Source organism: Strigops habroptila, chromosome 1 (assembly GCF_004027225.2).
Source record: "Strigops habroptila isolate Jane chromosome 1, bStrHab1.2.pri, whole genome shotgun sequence".
Taxonomy (NCBI): Eukaryota; Metazoa; Chordata; class Aves; order Psittaciformes; family Psittacidae; genus Strigops; species Strigops habroptila.
Window position 1 is genome coordinate 139,766,363 of NC_044277.2, and position 20,710 is coordinate 139,787,072.

Sequence of the window (20,710 nt, forward strand, 5' to 3'; positions counted from 1 at the left end):
AGGCTGCACCTCGAATCCTGTGTTCAGTTCTGGGCCCCTCACTACAAGAGAGACATTGGGGTGCTGGAGCGGGGCCAGAGAAGGACGATGAAGCTGGTGAAGGGCCTGAAGCACAAGTGTGATGAGAAACAGCTGAGGGACCTGTGGGGGTTTTGTCTAGAGAAGAGAAGGCTCAGGGGGACCTTATCACTCTCTACAGCTACCTGAAAGGAGGTTGTAGCAAGGTGAGTGTCGGTCTCTTTTTCCAAGTAACAAGTTATGTCAGGATCAACCACTTTCCTAAGGAAAAAACACACCCCCCAACAGTAAAGAAGCTCTCCACCCCTCATTCGCAAAGCCCAAAACACAATGCCAGTAAAATCAGCAGAAGTTTTAAAACACAAAAGGTGGATCAACTTTCACAGCACTTTCATCCTCAAGATAGGGGTTCCGTGGAAAAGTACAGGAATGTCGAAAGCAGAGTTTCGGTTCTGAAAATCAACATTTCCCATCTAAAAATGTTTTGTTGAAGATTTCCAAGCCATTTAATTCTAGAAGGACCAAAACCAGGAAAGTACATGAGATACTCCACTGAACTACAGAATTTCATTGTCACTTGAGAATTCTTCAATAGCGATAAGCTAAATTACACTGAACAGCTGCTCAGAGTGAAACTTCATTTCACTGAAAATGAAGCATTTTATGGAATTAGTTTTCATCCAGAAAGTAGCATTAAAGAGAGGGGGAGGCTTTTCCGTATTTTATTGCCGAGTGTCTTGCTCAGAAATCAGTCCACACATAAGGTTCAAACTCACATTTTGCCTGATTCAGAATAATCAGAGATGAAAAGCTTTTCCATGAATCAAACAGAGTAGGACTTGAACTTGGAGCTCCCATACCCCTGACTAGTCCCCTCACTAGTGGGGTTTCAGCACTCACATCTCTTGCCAAATTGCAAGATTTGAACAGATTTCTGTTTATGAAAAAGCATTCAAAAAGTGTTAGTTTTCATTCCAGCGTGGAATTGAAACCAAACTTTAAGACCTCAGAATTGCTGCAAAACAGAGTTGTCCTCCAGTCAGCTCAAAGGGCTGCTTTGTGTCTCAGGAGCTTGCAAAATAACTAGATCACAGTTCTAGGTCCAGGCCCATATTTTGTGACTGTCCATTTCTGGAGTTTTTTAAGACACTAGACAAGCTTGCAATACACCAATGTCGACATGTTTAACCTGAGTTCTGCCAGTATCAAATATATTCTTGCCTTGCTGTGTGGCTTTGACTAGCAGTTGAACGGGCAGCAACTTTAGAACTTGCACAAGCAGCAAACAGCACTGAAGTAGTTCTGTCAGTACTGGCCCTGCAATTCTACTGCCCTGTGCATTAAAGTGCAGGTCCTTAATTTTATTGCCATTGTTTTATTTCTTGTTTTCAAGGTTCAGTGACACCAAAGTTCAAAGGCACCCAATCCGACCTCAGGAATTTGCAGGCTGTTGTGCTTTGAAGCTTCCTGACTGAACAGGGGCTATACAGTGTTTCCATTTTCCTTGGCACCTGAACCCTATTCCCTAAAGGTAGTGTTAAGGATTGTGCAGATGGCTTGTGCTTAGTTTAAACCACATACAGGAAGCTTTCTTTTAGCTCAACTTCTCTATTGTTATGCTATATTAATAGGCTCTTTTGAAGCTCAAGAAAAGACCGAGCCACCTAAAAAATAGTTCTGGGTGGGGAAAGTTATTTAAGAGCACATTTCCAAAACCTGAAAGAGTGTTTCATTTAACTATTTCCTTGCCTGCCTTTGCAGCCAGGTTTTGCTCATTCCGGGGCTCAGAGAGAGGAAGCAGCACTCCCATTTTTGAAATTATGGGGTTTGAGTCATAGGTATTCATTTATAAGCAAATGAACATATTTATTCTTAGATTCTTGTAGTTAAGCCAGAAAAATGTTGGCTAGCCACTATGCAAACATACAGATACGCTCTGAATTTTGATCCTGCTCTGACTTTGTACACAGATTCAACAGAGAAATATGCCAACCTTAGCCTGTGCTGGAAGGGCTGATTTTATTCTGCTCATATTAGCAGTCAAAATCAAAGGCAGTTCTAGAAGTGCCTTGCTCAGGCCAGCTCTCAGCGCCACCAGGTCTTTGCTGCTGCTGTTCCCATTTATTCTGCTGGCAGTCAGCTCCGTCCCCTTCTAAACTCAGGGTTCAGCCTTGTCAGTCCTGACGCTTAGTTCTCCCTGTTGGCTACTCATTCTTGCACATCTCAAGCCTTGAGTGGGACTTCTCTAGTGTCTTAAAAACTGAAAACGAGCACACCCTTCGTCCCTGCTGCTTTAGATGGGGGTGTGCAGCTATATGCTTTTCACCCCACTTCCTCCAAAGGACGGTACCAAAGCGGATGTGTCACTTTGCAGCAGGGGTGCAGGACAATGCAGTACTCAGAGGAAGTGGCCAAACTGCTCAGCTTCTGCTTTGATTAATTTTTTTCTTTCATTCTCTTTCAAGTGGTATTTGCAACATCAACAGTTTCTCCCTTCCACCCAGAAATCCCCCTGCACCACAAGCAAAGCTTTCTGTTGTGCAAAAAGAGGAAGAGCCAAAGGGGCTGTGTGGAGACTTCTCAGCTGTAGGCCAAATTAATACAGCCTGCTTTAGGGCGTTAAAGGAGTGATCAGAAACCCTTACACGGGTAGCCATAACAGTCAAGGAGCTGTGGCTTTTGGGTGAGGTTCTTCTCAGAGCTTAACATGCACCCAATATCTCAAACTGCTTAGACTCATGGGGAGAAATTTAAAAGAGAACTAATACCTTTTGGGTTTTTTCTTCCTCATTTAGAAGGAAATTTGTTTTTCAAATATCTAGGCTACATATTGCAGCTCTGTGGCAAAGAAAAAGGGCTTAGAGGGCCTGAAAGAGGCGTGTTCATCTCTGTTAAAAAGTATACCGTATGATAGAGATGAGGTATTACTCAGTTCCGAGAGCAGAGTCCGAACTTAAAGCATGCTTTTCTGTGGTCAAGAAAAAAGCAAAACCAAAACAAACACAAAAGAGAACCCCAAATGTTCATCAAAACTATTTAGCTGATTGTTACAGATCATAGTTGCATTCATGCAGTTGTAGCCTGCTTGCAGCCAGAAGTCCAAAACAGCCATCCTACAGTGTTGTCAGTCTTCCTGCACCACGGTGTTTCCCAAGTTCATTATAAAACAGATTTTCTGAGAGCAAAGAATGCACATGGGAATAGGCGATGCAAATCTGTTTACTGACAGTGACATTGGGCTTTCTAAATATATTCCTCCAGTAAGGGCCATTTGAAAAAAAAAAAAAAAAGGCTGGTTTTTTTTCCGCTCTTCCACATGTTGAGAAGCAGAAGGGGTCCCTAGAATCTGTGATGAACTTTGAAGTTTTGAGGGTTTTTTGTTTAAAATTTACTAACATTTTGTTGCCAAGGGAAATCTCTTGAGAATAAGGATTTGTGGTTTGCAAACGTGGAAGAAAGGATTGTCATAAAATGTCTTTCTGCATAAATGAAGGAAATACATTCTTTGTAGGTGCTCTAGTGAATGCTGCTGACCTGTGTTAGTGCTAGAAAGACACTTCCTTTTCCTTGAAACCCTTTGAGAGAGGCTAGGATTGCCTTACTTGCTCTACATCTGGTTGATGAACCTTTCAAACAGAGGAAGCACATTGTGGTTCAGGATTCAGGTCTTCCTCCAAATAAAGAATATACTCTACAGATATCACATCACCTGTCTTTGAATAGCTGATGGTTCCTGCTGCTTGCTAGCGAACTGTGTTTTCAACGAAAAAGTGATTACCAGTGGAATTGGAGAGTCAGAGGTACTGCTTGTTCTATCTGTAAACTCTCTTCCCTCACCCCTTTCAGCATTGCTCACCTTCATTTTGAGAGGCACAAAGTAGGGAAAACAGAAGCTTGTGGCTAATGTAGTTAGTGGTAACTTTCCTTCAGAGCTTATTAGACTTTTCCTTTTCGTATTGACTTCTTTGGCCTGATACACAGAACCTGAGTCATTGACATTGCTGTAAACATCCGTCAGTATCACGCTGCCAACACAAGCTACTTGCTTAACTCTGGTTGCACCTTCTGTTGTTTTAGTCCATTGAGGTTAGACTCCCAGGGCTTCTTCTAGTCAATTGCCTCCTTCATGGAAAGATAATGAAGTATATTTGCTCTGACTCAAAGGAAGAAGTAGACTGGGAGAGTACATTTCCATGTGTCCGATCAAATCAGGTTCAAATACTCTGACCCTCCTTCTTTATTCTATTTTCAGAATAAAACTCTTCCCTTTTAAACTGTTTATCTTTCCTAACAAATACTGAACTAGGAGTTCACTCCTAGAGGTGACGGGGCAGCTTTCACCTCTACAATAATGATCAGTACTGTTCCCATTATACCTCTCTATTTTAGAATATGTCCCTCTGTGCCTCTATGTGCTCCGCCTAAGAATGTGTTAGTGTGTGGACTGCACCGGCTACGGAGTTTGGAGTAAACCATCTACTGCTTTACAACAGGACTGCCAGTGTACAGCCAGAAAGTGACACACACAGGAAGTTTTCAGATACAAGAATTCATGCAAAAAGTACATGGGGGGGAGGACAATTCCCATGTGTCATACATGCCTGATTGTGCCTGCAGGATTCAAACACCTGTGTATACGCAGGTGTCTGAATTTGTTCTAGGAACTTTCACATACATCAAATTACGAGAATGAGGTTTGTTTTTCAGATGTGTATGCAGGCATACATATTGTGCCTGCATATTAACATGTAGTAGTTGTGTGTGGACAGGCTTCCTGAAGATGAATTTGCATGGATCCCACTGAAATATATTGGATCTGAAACGATAACCAGGCAAGTAGGAATTCACATGCCGCATTGTCTATTTATTTATCTTAGAAAAATTAATGTGTTTTAGTAATTAGTGGATAAAGGGTCAGACGTTAAGAATACATTGAAAGAGTAAATACAGGAGTCTTTGGCTATTATATTCAGGAAAATGAAGATTTCATCCATAATAATAATAATTTTTTAAAAGCTATTAAATTACATTAGGTTCTTCCTCATTCAGTTCTGCCTTTTTATAAAATAAACAGGGAAGTCCTGGTAAGAGGAGGCCGGTATCCAAAACAACATTTTAAAGTAAGAAAGCAGTGGCAATTTTTATTATTTACTGTTAGTGGAGAAGATCATGTATTGCACTCTGCATAAAAATTGTAATTATTAACAGCCTCCTGTACATAAAGCTATGATATTATTTAATGTATGCCTTTCTTCTGTTCTTTTTTACAGATGACCCTCATAAGCCAGAGGAGAAAGATGAAATTTCCAAAGTTACAATCATAAGTCTTGTCCCTTTACTGGTGATTTCTGTTGCTGTGATCGTTATCTTTTATGCCTACCGCACTCATAAGAAGAGAAAACTCAACAAGGCATGGGAGAAGAATGTTAAGCCCAGGAAACATAAGGACTGCAGTGATGTTTGTGCCATTATGTTAGATGATGACCGCTCAGACATCAGTTCCACCTGTGCCAACAACATCAACCACAACACGGAATTGCTGCCCATTGAGTTGGACATTGTTGTTGGCAAAGGAAGGTTTGCTGAAGTGTATAAAGCCAAATTGAAGCAAAACACATCAGAGCAGTATGAAACTGTGGCAGTCAAGATTTTCCCCTATGAAGAATATGCCTCCTGGAAAACTGAGAAAGATATTTTTTCAGATGTAAACCTCAAGCATGAGAACATCCTCCAATTCTTGACAGCAGAGGAGCGTAAGACAGATCTTGGTAAACAGTATTGGTTGATCACTGCATTCCATGCTAGAGGAAACTTACAGGAGTATCTCACACGGCACATTATCAGCTGGGAGGACCTCTGGAAACTGGGTGGGTCCTTGGCCCGAGGGATTGCCCATCTGCATAGTGATCACACACCCTGTGGTCGCCCCAAAACACCTATTGTGCACAGGGACCTAAAGAGTTCCAACATCCTGGTGAAAAATGATTTAACTTGCTGTCTCTGTGACTTTGGGTTATCCCTGAGGCTGGACCCTTCTCTGTCTGTGGATGACTTGGCTAACAGTGGACAGGTAAGTTAAAAGTTTGAAGAGGGGGTTGTGTGTTGTACCAGTTGGTGTGTCACTTCCTGAGACAAAAAAAAAAAAAAAAAAAAAAAAAAGGAAAAAACCCCTCAAAATCATTAAAAATTAACGTGAAAGTGTTTATAAACAAAGACACTGTCCTGGGTTCAGCTATAGCAGTCATTTTTCTCCTGCTTAGTAGCTGGTGCAGTGCTGTGTTTTTTAACTTTCAGCCTGGGAACAACGCTGATAACACCGATGTTTTTAGTTGTTGCTAAGTAATGTTTATTCCAACCAAGGACTTTCTCAGTCTCATGCTTTGCCAGGGAGGAGAGGAAGCCGGGGGGAAGCAGAGACAGGACACCTGACCCAAACTAGCCAAAGGGGTATTCCATTCTAAATATTAAAGCAACAGCGAGCAATGCAAACACACACACATATGATATGGATGTGCTTCACACTGTGCACGGTTTTAATGCCTGATGACATTACAGTTTTGTGTGAGTAGACCCACTCCTCATCTACCCCAGCATATGTGAAGTCAGTCTTCTGTCCTCAAGAGGTGTAAGCAGATAACTAAGTGATAGATAATCACTTTGAAATGCCAAAAATAAACTGTTTATTTAAAATAAACAAACTTGTTTGGTACATTCTCCACATAAAAGCAAATGCAAAAATGTCAAATAACAATAATTGCCCTGTTGTGCTTTTTTAACTAAGTAGCATGGATAACACTCACCTACTTCACAGGGATGCCAAGGGGATGTTTATGAATGCTTCGAAGATAAAATTTTTCAAGTACATCTCCAAATAGTGGCTCTTCTGATGAAAACTCATAGTATAAATTCAAACCATTTGTTAATTCATTCTTAATTATACATATATAGATGCATTTTTATATTTTTATACATAGGTCCCGTCAAAGCCTGTTCATTTACACTGACTTTTACTTCACATGGAACTAATACTTTTAGAACATTTTCAGGGACAGCTCTTCACTCAGTAGTGCTCTGCTGAGTTCACAACAGCTTTGCTGTTGTTTATCTAATGAAAATCTGTCTTTGAAAGTCTCTTTAGTGAGCAGCAACAGTCCTGATCTCATTTTGAGAAGGTTTATTAACCAGAGCCAGGAGTGAATGATAACCAGTGGAGCCATATTTAAAATAATACAAACACCACTCACAGTTACATACCATTTCTCACCAAACCTTTCTGGAGTTCAAGTGAAGTCATACCATATTGTCAGCCTTTAAGTCTGGTCCCATTTGAAATAAAGTGAAAACAGAGTATTCAGCAGTGTAAGACAGGGGGTCTGAAACTCAACCCCACAGACTCTTTGATCACTTAAAGCTGAGACTTTTTTCAAGCTGATTTCTCTGGCATCACTCACAGGCACTTGGAAGTAGGAGGATAGTGTTGATACTGTCACTTGCAATGTCTACACTGACACTGATGACGAAGTGCAGTGCTGCTCAGAGCGGGTTACTGCTTTGGTGTCAGTGTCCTTGGGCACTGGTTTTGAGGCCCACTGTTTTATTTCGTTTAGCTCCAGTGAATCTCTTTGTGGGGGTGACCCAGCTAGTGTCATTCTTCTCTGTGACAAGGAGTATGGTGGTGTGAAGTGATTCCACTTCAGCCTCTACCTTGGTTCTTCTGGGCACACAAGTACTACCCACTTGACTTTCCCAACTTGCCAAGGGCAGTGCTGGAGCTTTTGCTGAAGGGGCCTTCATGTTATGCATAATTTCTAAATTTTACCCTTTGACTCAAACCCTTCTCGTCAGGAGGTCCAATTTTTAAAAGTATATAATGGAGCTGACCAGTTTGTATTTCAAAAAAACGTCTAGCTTCCTATGAAATAAATAAAAGAGTGTAACCATTTTTCTGGTCAGTCTTAGACAGTAAGGCAAGTTGTTGGGGTTGCAAAGCCATCTTCTTTCTGATCTATCCAACTACCTTCCATATCATGCAAATATAGCCGTTCTTGACTTTACAATACTAGTGCCCTTAGTGGCTGGCTGGAACCCATCTTTTCCCCCATTAGAACCTTTGCAGTCCTTTCAGTTTGGCCATCCATGATGGTTAACATTTGCAGACATTTGCAGCTTAAAAGAAGTTCAAGATCTCCTGTAAAAAAGATTCAGAAGTCACAAAAGTTAAAATGTACTGCAGGAAGAGAGATGGACCCTCACTAAGAGTTTTGGAAAAGCAAGAACTGAAAGCAGACTGGTATTTGCAAAGAGAAAGAATATCCAGACTCTAGAGGGATGACCAGCTCTGAATTGTTGGAGTTTAGGAACCTAAAATGCCTTTGAGACTCAGGGGTCACCTTTCCTCAAGACACAGTCTTTGACCTTAGGACTTGATGATCTAAATGCAGATAAAAGGACATAAACAGAGTGGAATGCATGATAAATCCTAAGCAGGATGGAAATAGGATTGGCTTGATAGTATTCTACAAGTAATTTTAATTTCTCTCTGCATTTCCCACTGTACTTTTCAGTTACAGGGCTTCATCCTCCATTGTCCGCAAAGCTGCAGAATCATTGTTTCTGCTGCAAAGGGGTGTGAAATGCCAGATCAGAACAGCACCTTGTGACAATCTTATGAATCTGTATTTAGGACCCATTAACTCTTGCTAAAATCAGCAGGGATTGAGGGTATGGGACTGTGGGCCATGTACAAGTAACCCTTCTTAAGCTTTGGGTGAGATCTGCTTGGGGAAGAAGTTGTGTGTTGGGGAATGAACAAGGAGTAGGAACAGCATCTGCTGCAGCTTCCATTCATTCATGTTCCATAGAGGAGGGAGATGCTGTTCACCTCAGTGGTGCTGAGACAAGATTGTCCCAAGTACCCATTCAGTGTAAGACTGTTGTTCACATGCTTGGCTTTAAATTAATCAGAGAGTCCACTTAGTAAGGAATTTAACTTTGGGACCGATCACACAGGTTTCTTTCTGTCCTCTCTTTATAAAGGCTTTGATCCTACCACCATTTGGATATTTTTGACAGAAATTCTCTGCTGTGGCAAAGTTATGTCCTTTGTCTCTCCTGTTGTCTTCTTATGGTGCATTGCACTTTTTGTGGAACATCTTCCCATTTGCCCTTAGCCTGGGATGGTAAGACATGTATACAAAAGCTTGTAAAATGGATGTTGTAGGGCGCTCAGAAATGTACCTTTACTGAGTGGCTTCTTGCAACTGCAGGCCCAGTGGGTGGAATGATCTTTTGCAGTTCTTACCTGCCACTGGGCTCTGAAGTGATTGTAGTGCAAATAGCTCGTATAAACCACAGGTCTTCTTACTGCATCACTCACTTGTGCTTGTTCATCTCTGCAATTAACCAGACACCTACCCTGTGAAGACTTTGTCATTTCAAAGCAACTGTTGAGTGATCAAAAAATTCTTCCCTAAATCTTTTCCTGTGATAAAAACAGACATTTAAACTTTGTCTTCTGTAATGCAAAGTTATAATCTAGATCTCAGCAAAGCAGCTGAAATCATTGCTGAAAATTCCTCAGTATGAAAAAAGTTTATGAGAACAGCGTTTCAAAAAAAGAGGCCGATTTTTGGGTTTGATTCAAATGTGTGCTTCTGCGTTCAGTATTTGTGTATTTGCTTTCTTATGCCAGGCCTGCATTTACCACTTTCCTTTTAAGCCTACCATGAAAAGAAATAGCTAACACTGTAATATGCAGCACAAAAGAGTACAATGTGGTTTTTGCTCATCGGAAAGACACTCAGTCAGCAGCAATTGCTTCAGGCCCAAAGGGCAGAGTTTATCTGTGAACAGCCAAAGAGTGAGAAAGTTTGTCAGTGTCAAAATTATTTGCTTAAGGAACTAAAAAGGATTTTGGTTTTTTTTCTTTACCAAGAGAGAGGTGCAAGTAAGTTGGTAGTCAGGACAATGCTAGATTCCCCTGGCAGCAGAAAATACGACCTGTGCCAAGTATGGCCTGAATTTTTGGATACATGTCAAATAGCACCATTTCTGTGAAAGCTGAAGTTAAATCACAGCAGAATCCAAAACATTAATTACAATTTCAGCTCCTGAGCTCTCCCTGATCTCCTCTCCTGTAGGTTGGCACAGCGAGGTACATGGCCCCTGAAGTTCTAGAGTCTAGGATGAACCTGGAGAACGTGGAGTCCTTCAAACAAACAGATGTGTACTCCATGGCTTTGGTCCTCTGGGAAATGACATCTCGCTGTAACGGTGTCGGAGGTAAGTGCGATCATTTTCTTTTTCTCTCTAAAAGTATGTTTAGACAGACATGCTCTCATAGTTGTCTGGGGAGGGGGCAATTCTTTTTAACTCTCACCAGGTTTTTAGTGTAGCTGGATGATGTAAATCAACAGGCCTTTGGTAGTAAGATATATGTGTGAACGAGAAAGAGTGAAGGGCAAACGCCTGAGTGCACGAGAAAATGGATCCTTGATTTGTGTAAGGATAGATCTGTCGTTAGGTAGACCAATTTTAAAGATTATTAATGTCTGGGTTTTTTCCTATAACATCTTCAGTAGCCATGGATTGACTTAGTCTGGTTGACTTCACCCAAAATGATTGGAAACATAAGACAATTTGAAATATTAAGACCAAGAAGTGGTAATTGCCTCCCATTTACTTTCATGGAATGCTAATTCTGAAATCTGATGAGGGCCAGTTAAGTGTCACAGTTACTAACCGATCATTTCAGTAAGAGCCATCATAGTGATACAAAGACCTTCCTGCTTTCCCAAAATCTCCGGCTGCTACTCATCATGTTTTGTGATGTTGCAAGAGATCATCCTTATGAGAAATCAAGGGATGTTTGTTGTATAAAGTGCAGTAACAAAATAAAAATTATTGGAACTGACTATCAGAATAGCTCCAGGAAAAACTGCTATGCTTGTTCATATTCAGAGTTTGATCACTGAAACAAGATCTCCATTTCTGTTTTGCCTAAAGCTGCCCCAGGATTCCCAGTGTGCAGCACTGGTATGTGCTAGAAATCAGAAAAGCTGCTGTTGAGATATCTGCATTACATATTGCCATGTTTGAAGATTTTCACCTTACTTCAGGGACTAAAATGAGTCTAAGTTTCATATAAAATTCTTCAGTCTGCTGGAATTGTCTAACATTCATTCTAAAAAATAACTGCTGCACAGTCCAGGGCTTTCACAGACAGTCTAAGGAGTGGGGCTGTAAAAGGTAACACTAATGTGGGTATTATAGCAGATACGCAACTATGGTTTGATTTGTTACCCTTCTTCCAAAACCAGAGGCTCCATTTTCATCAGACCTGGCATGGTTCCATCTTGCAGGGCTGCCACAGAGCCAGGACAATCTAGCAGGCTAGAGCACTAAAATATGAGGAAGAGTGTGCAGGAGAGAAACCAGTGTCCCTTGGGAAGATGTGCGTAGTTGCTCCTTGTTTCTCTACTAACATCCCTGGGATACCACAAGGGTGTCCATAGAGGTCTCTAACACTGCTCTGCACAGTGGCTGTGTAGCTGCATCGCAGTGTCCCTGTGCAGGAGGGGAGGAATGCCTCCACCTCAGGTTCCTCCTATATCTAACCAGCATTTGGTCTTACTGGGTGGACTGGATTGTCGGCAACAGATTTGCCCCTGTTTGCACCCTGCTGGGAAAGCTACAAAGTGAGTATGTGTGCAGAAACCTAGTGCTAGCATAAAAACATGAAAAAAAGATTCTTTTCTGGTCAAACATTTCAGGGAAAAAACATTTGGTGCTTCAGGAACTGAACCTCAGTCTGCTATATTCCAAGGCAAACCTATCCACATGTAACAGTCGTGGTCATGCCTGTTTCTAAGTGCATTGGCACAACCTCAGCCTTTCATTAGCACTTTGTAAATGTGGCTGAGGAGATTTAAAACCTGAGAAAAAGGATCTTTGCCCTGTCTCTTGAGCTCTCTCTGTTTCTTGCATTTAGGAACTCACCTTATTAATATAAATATGAGCTGTTCGCTGTGGAGTCTTTCATCTTTGCTGATGCCTGAGTCCCTTCCTGTTCATATTTGCCGAGTATGGTGAAATGGAGATTGTGGCAAAAGCAAACCTTATTACTGCTGTTCTCAGAAGGCAACTGCTAAAAGAGGATATAAAGGTAGTTTCATAAGGAAGGAAAATCACCAGTGTGTTTAGCTGGTGACTGACCCATTATAACCTTCAGAAGAGCTGAAGTCATTTCAGGAAAAGGAAAGATTTCTCTGGCCCACTATCCCCTTTGCTTTCAAGGTGAAGCTTAATCCCTGCTCACATCCTGATTTTCCCTGTTCCTTTTGTCCCTCAGTCATCCTCATCTCCAGAAACACATTTCTTGAATTTCATTTCTCTATTTCAGTTACCTTTCCAGGGGTGAAGTCCCCAGCAAAACCATGAGAGTACTTGGGCAGATCTTAAAGAGTGGAACTCGTCTTAGTGTCTCCATCCAGAGCATGGATGTAGCTCCCTTGTGACTGGTAGTGAGATGCAGGCAACACTGCACAGTATCTCTCATTTCCTTCTTAGATTTTCCCCTGGTTCATGCAGTCTGGCTATATTTGCAACCAGCTGGTGAAATACCCTTGCAGTGATTCATGACTACAGCTCGCTCTCTGCTTTCTCTCTCCATCTGTCACTCATGAGACTCCCTCCTCTCCTCATGGTCTTCCTGAGGAGCCGCCTCTGCTCACGCAAACCCCTCTTTCCTTCCTAAACTGTTTAGGCACTGAGACAAATGACTTCACATATAAGCTGGAGTAGGCTGACCTGACTGCAGCCAGCCTTTCCAAAGGAGCCTAAAAGATGTAGGCACCATCTTTGCAGGGCAGGCTTGACTGGTGCCAGCTCCCTGTTGCTAGAGAAAGCCCACGGCTGTTTAAGAGGGCAGGAGTGGCAGTCTAAGCCAAGGCAGCGGCATTAACAACTTCCATTAGGGAGGAAAGCATGGGGTAGGGGGGCTAATTGCTATTCAGCCATGTAAAGGTACAGTGACTGACTTCTTTCACAAAGGGAGCTCTGAGGATTCGTTTGTCAGCATGCAGGTGTTTGGTGAGTGTGGGAGGCAATGGAAGCAGGTCCTTTCACTACAGCAGCTTTGTCAAACACAAGTCTCCACGCTATGCCAGGCCTTTTCAGTCAGCAGACGTTTAAACAAAAATACCCAGCAGCATAATCCATACTGTGAAGCTGCTGTAGTAAATAAGCAGGTTGGGATCTGCTTTTGAGAAAGACCATGCTGTTCATTGTTACTTTGTTGTGCTAAATATGGAGAAGCAGAAATGGGGCACAAGGGAAAGGGAGACAGAGGCAAAGATCGAGTTTGACTGATTTTTCACTGGAGTGTAATTTAAGAGGCATATTTAGAAACTCAGCAATACTACTTTGGGGAGAACTTGAACTGCTCCATGCTGCTGTTAACTTGGTATTTCATTCAGCACAACAGCTGTGCACCAGATGCTGCACGTTGCAAGAAATATAATTTCCATCTCAACCACTAGCTTTCAGAGCGACACAGCTTTGGTGACTGAGGCAAGTGTAATTTCTCTGACAACCTCCTAGAAAGAGAAGAAAACCATCTGGTTTGTATCGGCAGTGCTCTAGTGGGGGACTGTTAGGGTGGCAGCTATTTGTGCATCCTGTACCTCATGAGATGCTCTGCTTTCATCATATTGACATGGAGAGGTGACAGTTTCTGGTGGCAGGGAGTGTTTTGATAGCCTGTGGAACCTGGGGCTGTGCCTGCGCATTGGGCCCTGAGGTGGCTGCAGCTGCAGGCCTGATTTAAACCTTTCCTTCTATGAAGCAGAGCCCAATTAGGGCATGTCTGCACTGTGCTGGCGTGTGGTGGCATATAACCCTGAGCTGGTACATCCAGACAGTGCAGCATCACCCCATAACAGTAATTCATGCCCTAAGGATTCTCGAAGTGTCACCGCAGTACTGCATGTAAGGTAGTACTTCAACAAGCCCAAGGTAGCAGTACACTGCGTTACTCTACTTCCCACCTCAGGATCCAGCAGATAGTGTCTGAGCAGCCCGTAACCATACACTGGTGGCAGAGCTCATGCACTCCCAAACATTTGGAAGAGTGACGGTGTCTTTGGTCACCAGATGTGAAGTCACTTAAATGATGCCTGTGCAAGGGAAGCTGCACAGTGAGTTCACCCATGCCAACACACCCTCACCCTTCCCAGCTAGCATCTGTACTCTGAAGGACGAATGGGGAAACCTAGGGAAAATGTGAAGTAAGCATTTGAACAGTTCCTTAAACCTGGCCATGAAATGGCTTTTGAGCCTCTGCTTTATTCATTATTATACCTTTGTGCAACAGCTAAATAGATCCACCATCCAAATTCCTCTAGCATGAAGAAAGACACAGTCTGCACACACACAGAGATGTGTACATGAGCTGTCACAGTAGCTCCACTATCAACTGATTTATCCCTTCTGTGGCTCTCCCCTTGTAAACTCTAAATAGAGGGGCATTTCAAAAGGATCTAAAAATTCCCAAACCGCAGCCCACTGCTGTGGACTGTGCTTCACAGCTGATTTTTGCTGGCCTTCTTTCACCTCACACCTGCTTTAATTCTACAAATGAGACTCCATCTTCCACCATGAGAAGCTGTCCCACAGAAATCAGCAAGAGAGATCATATGAGGGAGTGTCAGCAGGGTTTGTGGGTATGCCGTTCGGACCCAAAGGAAGAGTATTTTGCTGCAAAGAGCTTAGAGTAGAAAAGGAACACATGAGCGAGGCATATTTTTCATGAGGAACCCACAGCCAAATTTTCCAAAGCATTCATCAGGCACAACAAATAGATCTTCAGTAATGTCTCTGGGGCTAAAAATCCAATCCCAGCCTTTCTGAGACTTATGGCCAGGCCAGTGTCAAAGGACACCGTAGATACAGCAATTATTAGTGCAAGGTAGCTCACAACCATAAAAATTAAATGCTGGAGGTTAAAGTTGAAGGAACTCTGCCATTACTGAACGCTAAAGGTGCTGTATTTCATGGTACCTGAGGTATTCATGGTAGTTCAGCCAGTTGTCATTTTTAGTGCTTGACTGGTCTAAAAACAACCAAAAGAAACATATAAAGGATGAAAAATAGATTCAGCATCTGTATACAGCCATGCACAAGCAACTAGGCACAAACATCTTAACCTGCCTCAAATGACATTTGTTACATCTGCTGTAGCACATCAACATGATCCATGAATAACCCCAGCTATCACTGCAAAATGTGTCTGACACCTGAGATTCCACAGCATCAGGATGATTTACTGCAAGAGGATTCAGTGGGCTTTTCTTTGCAAGGGAAAGAGAAGCAAGGCGCTCCTGCATGCTTTTCAAACTGAGGAAAGGCATGACTCTATTACTATAGAGTCATTACAGCAAATTGGCATCTGACCTCAATTTCTCTTTCTTTACCATAAAAAAACAACCAACCAACCAACAAAAAAACCCAAAACAAAACAAACCTTAAAAAACTTATTCAATCTTCATATTTGGAAGAGGAATGCTTCTATCATAGAAAGAATTTGGAAATGTAGAAGGAAACATGGAAAATGTATTATAGACATCAATTCTTGAACCATCTCATAAACCTGAATGGCCTTTGAATTAACCTCAGCAAGAGGAACAGGTCAGCAGAGCAGCAACAACATCCCTCTGTTGGATATTGGGACTCCTCTGACTCCTCATACTGCAAGATCTCAGACGCTTGGCTGCTGTCCATGACCACTACCACAATCAAACCATGGCTGATGAAGATGGTGTAGGAAATGGACATCTAGGTCATGCTATTTAAATTTTTCCAGTGAACATTAATATTTTGGTTAGCTTTTGTAGAGGCATCTGCTTTGTAATCATTGTGCATCCACTGTGTAGTAATCCAGGTCTGACCAGCAATATGGCAACTTCCCAATTAACTTCTAGGGCAAAAGTCTTGTAAATTTACTTTGGCTGAGTAATCTTTAACTGAGATTAATGTGGGTGAAAATGGTATGCCGCCTTGTAGAAGGAAGAAAGCAAAGCAGACTTTGACCCTTGAGCATTAAAGAAAGTGATTTACATATGAGAAGATAGGAGGTGTGTTTCGGGATTATAGCCCCTCTCCAGAGCATTGTGTGGACAGTGGCCAGCACCAGACGGTTCAGGAGAAGGAAGGAGAGCTCTGCAGGAGGCATCTGTGGAGTGATCTGCTGCACTGAACACGCAGTGGTTGCAGCTGGATCTCTAAACACTGAACATTTGAAGCACAAGGTTTAATGTCCTATCCAAAATGTTTGTTATCGTAACTTGGCTATTCTTTTTAAGCATTAGAAATTCTTTTTCTGTAACCTGATAAAGTCTTCATCTCATGGCCATCACATGGAAGTCAGAGCTACAGCCTGACTCTAAGATTTTGGAGAAAAGTCCACCTTTTTGTTATGTTCAATACTACCTTGTTTTTATCATGAGACACGACAGAAAGATCTGACCTATGTCATCTTGATCCTTAGTTATTTTCATTATTTTATCGTATGAACCTTTACCTCTCCCTCCAAAGTAAACAAAGCCAAGCTTTAGAGTTTCTTCCCATTTTTTGTGGGCCTTTAATCATTATTATCACCCTTCTCAGAACTTTTTTTTTACTGTAAAATGCCCCTTGAGAGGAGTGAGCAGCTCTGGACACTGCATTTGAACTTTGGTTGTAACATTACACAGCAGTACTGTGTCTCCCATCTCGTTCATGCTTCACACATCTTCTGGGCACTCACACACATTCCCCAGACTGCCTTGTAGATTACACTTCAGTTTTTCTTGCCCTCAATTAATTCCTAGAAAGAAATAGGAGGCAGCAGAACAAGCCAGCTTCATAAATCTTTATCTAATACTAGCAAGTCATTAGGCCTATGAGTAAAGTCTCCATCTGTTCCCAAAAAAACCACAGCATTTTCTACACTGTGTCAGCATCTACTATAATATTTCCGCTCTCAGAGATTTCTTGAGTTTTCTCCAAAGGTCCCATATGTCAGCCTCTTCCTTTCTCTCTCCAAAGAAAAGTGAAGAAAATATGCAACATGCAAACAAAACTAGAATGGCAGCAGCCCCTTCAGGAAGCTGTGCCCCCTGCATCATGGGCCAAAACTGACCCATTTTGGGAAAGAGGCCTAAAATAAGAGCAGACTACTACTTTCTATAAATGAACACAGCTCAGTAATAAACAAGGGCAGCATGGCAGCTTCCAGCACTGCTCCTTACTATATCTTTGTCCTTTCCAAGCAACTGTTTCCTCCTAGCAATCTGGCACATTAACATCTACCATGATCTAGATAGATTTCAATTTATATTTCACCTGGTAAGTGTGTGTGAATTCCAGGGGAACTAAGGGCAGCTGGTTCTTGCAAGTCTCGCTCAAGAAAAACTCACCTTGAAGCTCCTGTGTGTTTTGCCTCAGCACAGATTGAAAGTCTTGCAAATCATTATAGGTTATTCTGCTGCTCTGACTGTTGCTAATATGATTATGTACTAAAGGGTTTGAATGAAAATTGTTTAGTTGTCTAGGAAAGAAAAGGGCAGGGAGGGGGCATGTGGGAGAAACACATTTGAAACATTTTTGAAAATGCCAACTGGCTTTGCTTTATTTGGAACTGGTCAAGCAGAACAGTGGCACTGAGCAGCTAATCAGTAGCTCCTACTTCTCCAGAGAACAGCCAGCTCCCTTCACACTTGGCACCAGTGCAGCGCAGCTGAATACCCTTGTGTTTGCTTATTCTCTTGGCAGAAGTGAAAGAGTATGAGCCCCCATTCGGCTCTAAAGTGCGAGAACACCCCTGCGTGGAAAGCATGAAGGACAATGTCCTAAGAGACAGAGGGCGACCCGAGATCCCCAGCTCCTGGCTTCACCATCAGGTAAGAACACCATATGTGAGCATCTGGGAGCTGCATTAAACAGTTAACTGCTTCCTGAAGCCTGAGCCTTAGCTCAGTGCCCTGCTCAGCAGGCTGGATATCTCTTTTGCACGGATTACAGCTCTGTCACATGGTGACACTGGTGCAGCAGTAGTTAAGCCACCGCAGTGCTCTGCATCACACCTACCTGAAGCCCCGGGATTTCGGCTGCCCACCAGTGCACTGTTAAAGTGATCAAAACAAAAAGATTGGAAACCTGAGATCTGACAATCATCCAGACAACCACAGAATAGTTAGGGCCTTAAAGCACACCGTGTGCTGGCTCTGAAAGGTCAAAAAGAACAACTTTGCACATGGGCCCCTTCAGCAGAGAAAACAAATCTCAGTACTTTATCATGGAGACCAGTCATAGTTGTATCCCAGCTGTTGACAGGTTTAAGAAAATAGGAAATGAGTCTTCAGCAAGCCAGTCTGGTTTTATTCAGGTTGCACATTAGCAGTTTTTCCCTCACAAGTCATGAAGCACTCTGCCAGCTTTTCCCCATTCACGGACACCATGGTTGCACTTCCTAGGCGACAGCAGATTTCTCAGTAGATGAAACTGAATGGAAACAAGCCAAAGGCATGCATTTCTTCACCTTTGCTCTGTGCTGTTTTATCAGCAGAGATAAAACGAGAATTGTATCAGAGAAGAAGCGAGGCTTGGTAGTTCCACTTGTCAATGAAATATGTCAAGTGGTCTTCACAGACAAAAGGAAAGCATTGTGAACATTTAGAAAAGCCCAGAAAGACAAGATCAGCTAGTATTTTCATCAGGAGCAATGCAACACTCACTTTTTCGTTCAGTTGAAATGTTAAAATCATAGTCTAACACCTACTTAGGAAAGGCCAAGTGAGTGGCCAAAATCAATCATCTTTCCAAACAAGAACAATTCATCTGCCACCTGATGACTATGGCAGAGTGCAGCCCTTTCCTGGACCACAGGGACTTCCTCCTTACGTAGTCATCTATCATGAGTAGGGCTATTGAGGAGTGGCCTTTAACTGGGGAGGAAAGCTGTATTTCAAGGGACAGGTGGATATCTGGTATTACCAGCACTAAAAATCTCTTTATGTTTTTAAGAACCATAGATACAACCATCTTCTAAGTGACAAGTTGAGCTGTGAAGGAGAGGTTATACTAATGCTCATCTTGATAGAAAAGAACTAGATGCAGAAGTTTTATAAAAATTCTGGATGAGCTAGTAAAATGGACCATGAGTTGACTACAGTTGTTTGTTTTCTACAAAGAGAAAATTATGTCCAAACTGGTAATACATATGTGGTAGTTTAGAAGAGCCCAATTAGCAAAGTAGAAAAGAATCTTGAGCCTATTCATTTGAGAGGAAAAAAAAAAAGAAAAAGAGTAGAAAACTCTTAAAATTAGGAACAGTGTGAGAACATTTCGCAGGATATTCAAAAGACAAGGTTTCATATGAAAATTAGATCTCTGGTCAGCAAACTTGAGGATGATCAGAGTATTCTCAAGAGCAAAAGAAAATCTAACCTAGTAACAATCTGTTGCTGGATATGAAATAAGGATACTGCATATACTAATGCAAAGGCAGAAGTGGTCAGCAGGTATTTCTGTTCTGCATTTGAAGAGTCAGATGACATGCATATAATAGAAGGTGATGAAGGCCCCCAAAAGCACAAGTCAGTGGCACTTAAAGCAGGTCTGGAGCAGTTTAGGTGGCCCAGAGAGTTGTCTGCATTCAGGACAGGGCCCTACTGCAGTGGGACACTGCATTACATGGCAGTAGAAGTGGGCAATACCACTGGTTAGGCCTTGGAGAGAAGTGTCCAGGAGCTCATTTCGTGCACAGCCAGTGTAGCAGCAGCTGTAAGTGTGCCAGCATGCCCAGAGCACCTGGGTAAGGAAGCCCTGGGCTCAGGATCCCCGTGGTGCTTGGGCATCATGGCTGCTCTCATAGCAGCAAGCCTAAGTGTGTGCTCAAGGTACTGGAGTAAGGCTAAATTTCATCACCTCTGGGTTTACATAGCAAGTAAAATGATCACAGATTCGGACCTAAGTGTCCTGCATTCGACTTCAGAGATTTCTTCCCTGCGTAAAACCCAGACCTCAGTCTGCCTCCAGTACAGGGCACCCACCCACTGGGTGGTGGATCCAAGACCACGCATCTCTGCTTGTGTGTCACCAGGATGGGCACAGCTGGCTCCAACAGAGTTCAGCTAAGAGTCTAAGGCAGGAAATGGATGCCTGATAACACACTCACAGGACATTTAATGAAGGTGGATTTAATCACTTCAGCGTTTCACATTGTGCTATCTAAAATGCAGTGGCGCATCGTCTTCTGCAGGGCTGTGACAGTTTGCAGCAGATGAGGATCTGCTTTGATCTCCATAGAAGTTGCCCTTACTGTAATGGCTCTTCCATATTCATTTCCTTCTTCTGCAGTAGTGTTTTTGTAATGCACTCATTATTCATTGTGATGAAATTCTGGAATGGATTTACATATTACAATTTCCCTTTCTCCCACCCCCCTTTAATGAGATTTGTTGCACTGTTGATTTCAAGTTAATGTTTAATATTTAATTTAATTTACGCTTGTAATTTCAATGCCAGCAGAAAACTAATGTTATTTGTATACTGACAATAATGTTCTGCTATTAACATTGACATCAGTCAACATCACCAATTAGGTAAATTATGAAATTAATGCAGTCTTGTGGAATGCTATATTTTTAACTAGGAA

General features: G+C 42.2%; 1 protein-coding gene across 3 annotated transcripts in view; it reads left to right on the plus strand.

The window, feature by feature from the left end:
- The window catches only part of TGFBR2 (transforming growth factor beta receptor 2), a 59,520-nt gene that overhangs the window by 35,736 nt on the left and 3,074 nt on the right, over positions 1-20,710 (plus strand). For all 3 annotated transcript variants that reach the window (XM_030499900.1, XM_030499907.1, XM_030499917.1), the window contains 3 exons: positions 5,289-6,088; positions 10,158-10,299; positions 17,827-17,954. In XM_030499900.1, the coding sequence (XP_030355760.1) occupies positions 5,289-6,088; positions 10,158-10,299; positions 17,827-17,954 (1,070 nt within the window). The remainder of the gene's footprint in view (positions 1-5,288; positions 6,089-10,157; positions 10,300-17,826; positions 17,955-20,710) is intronic.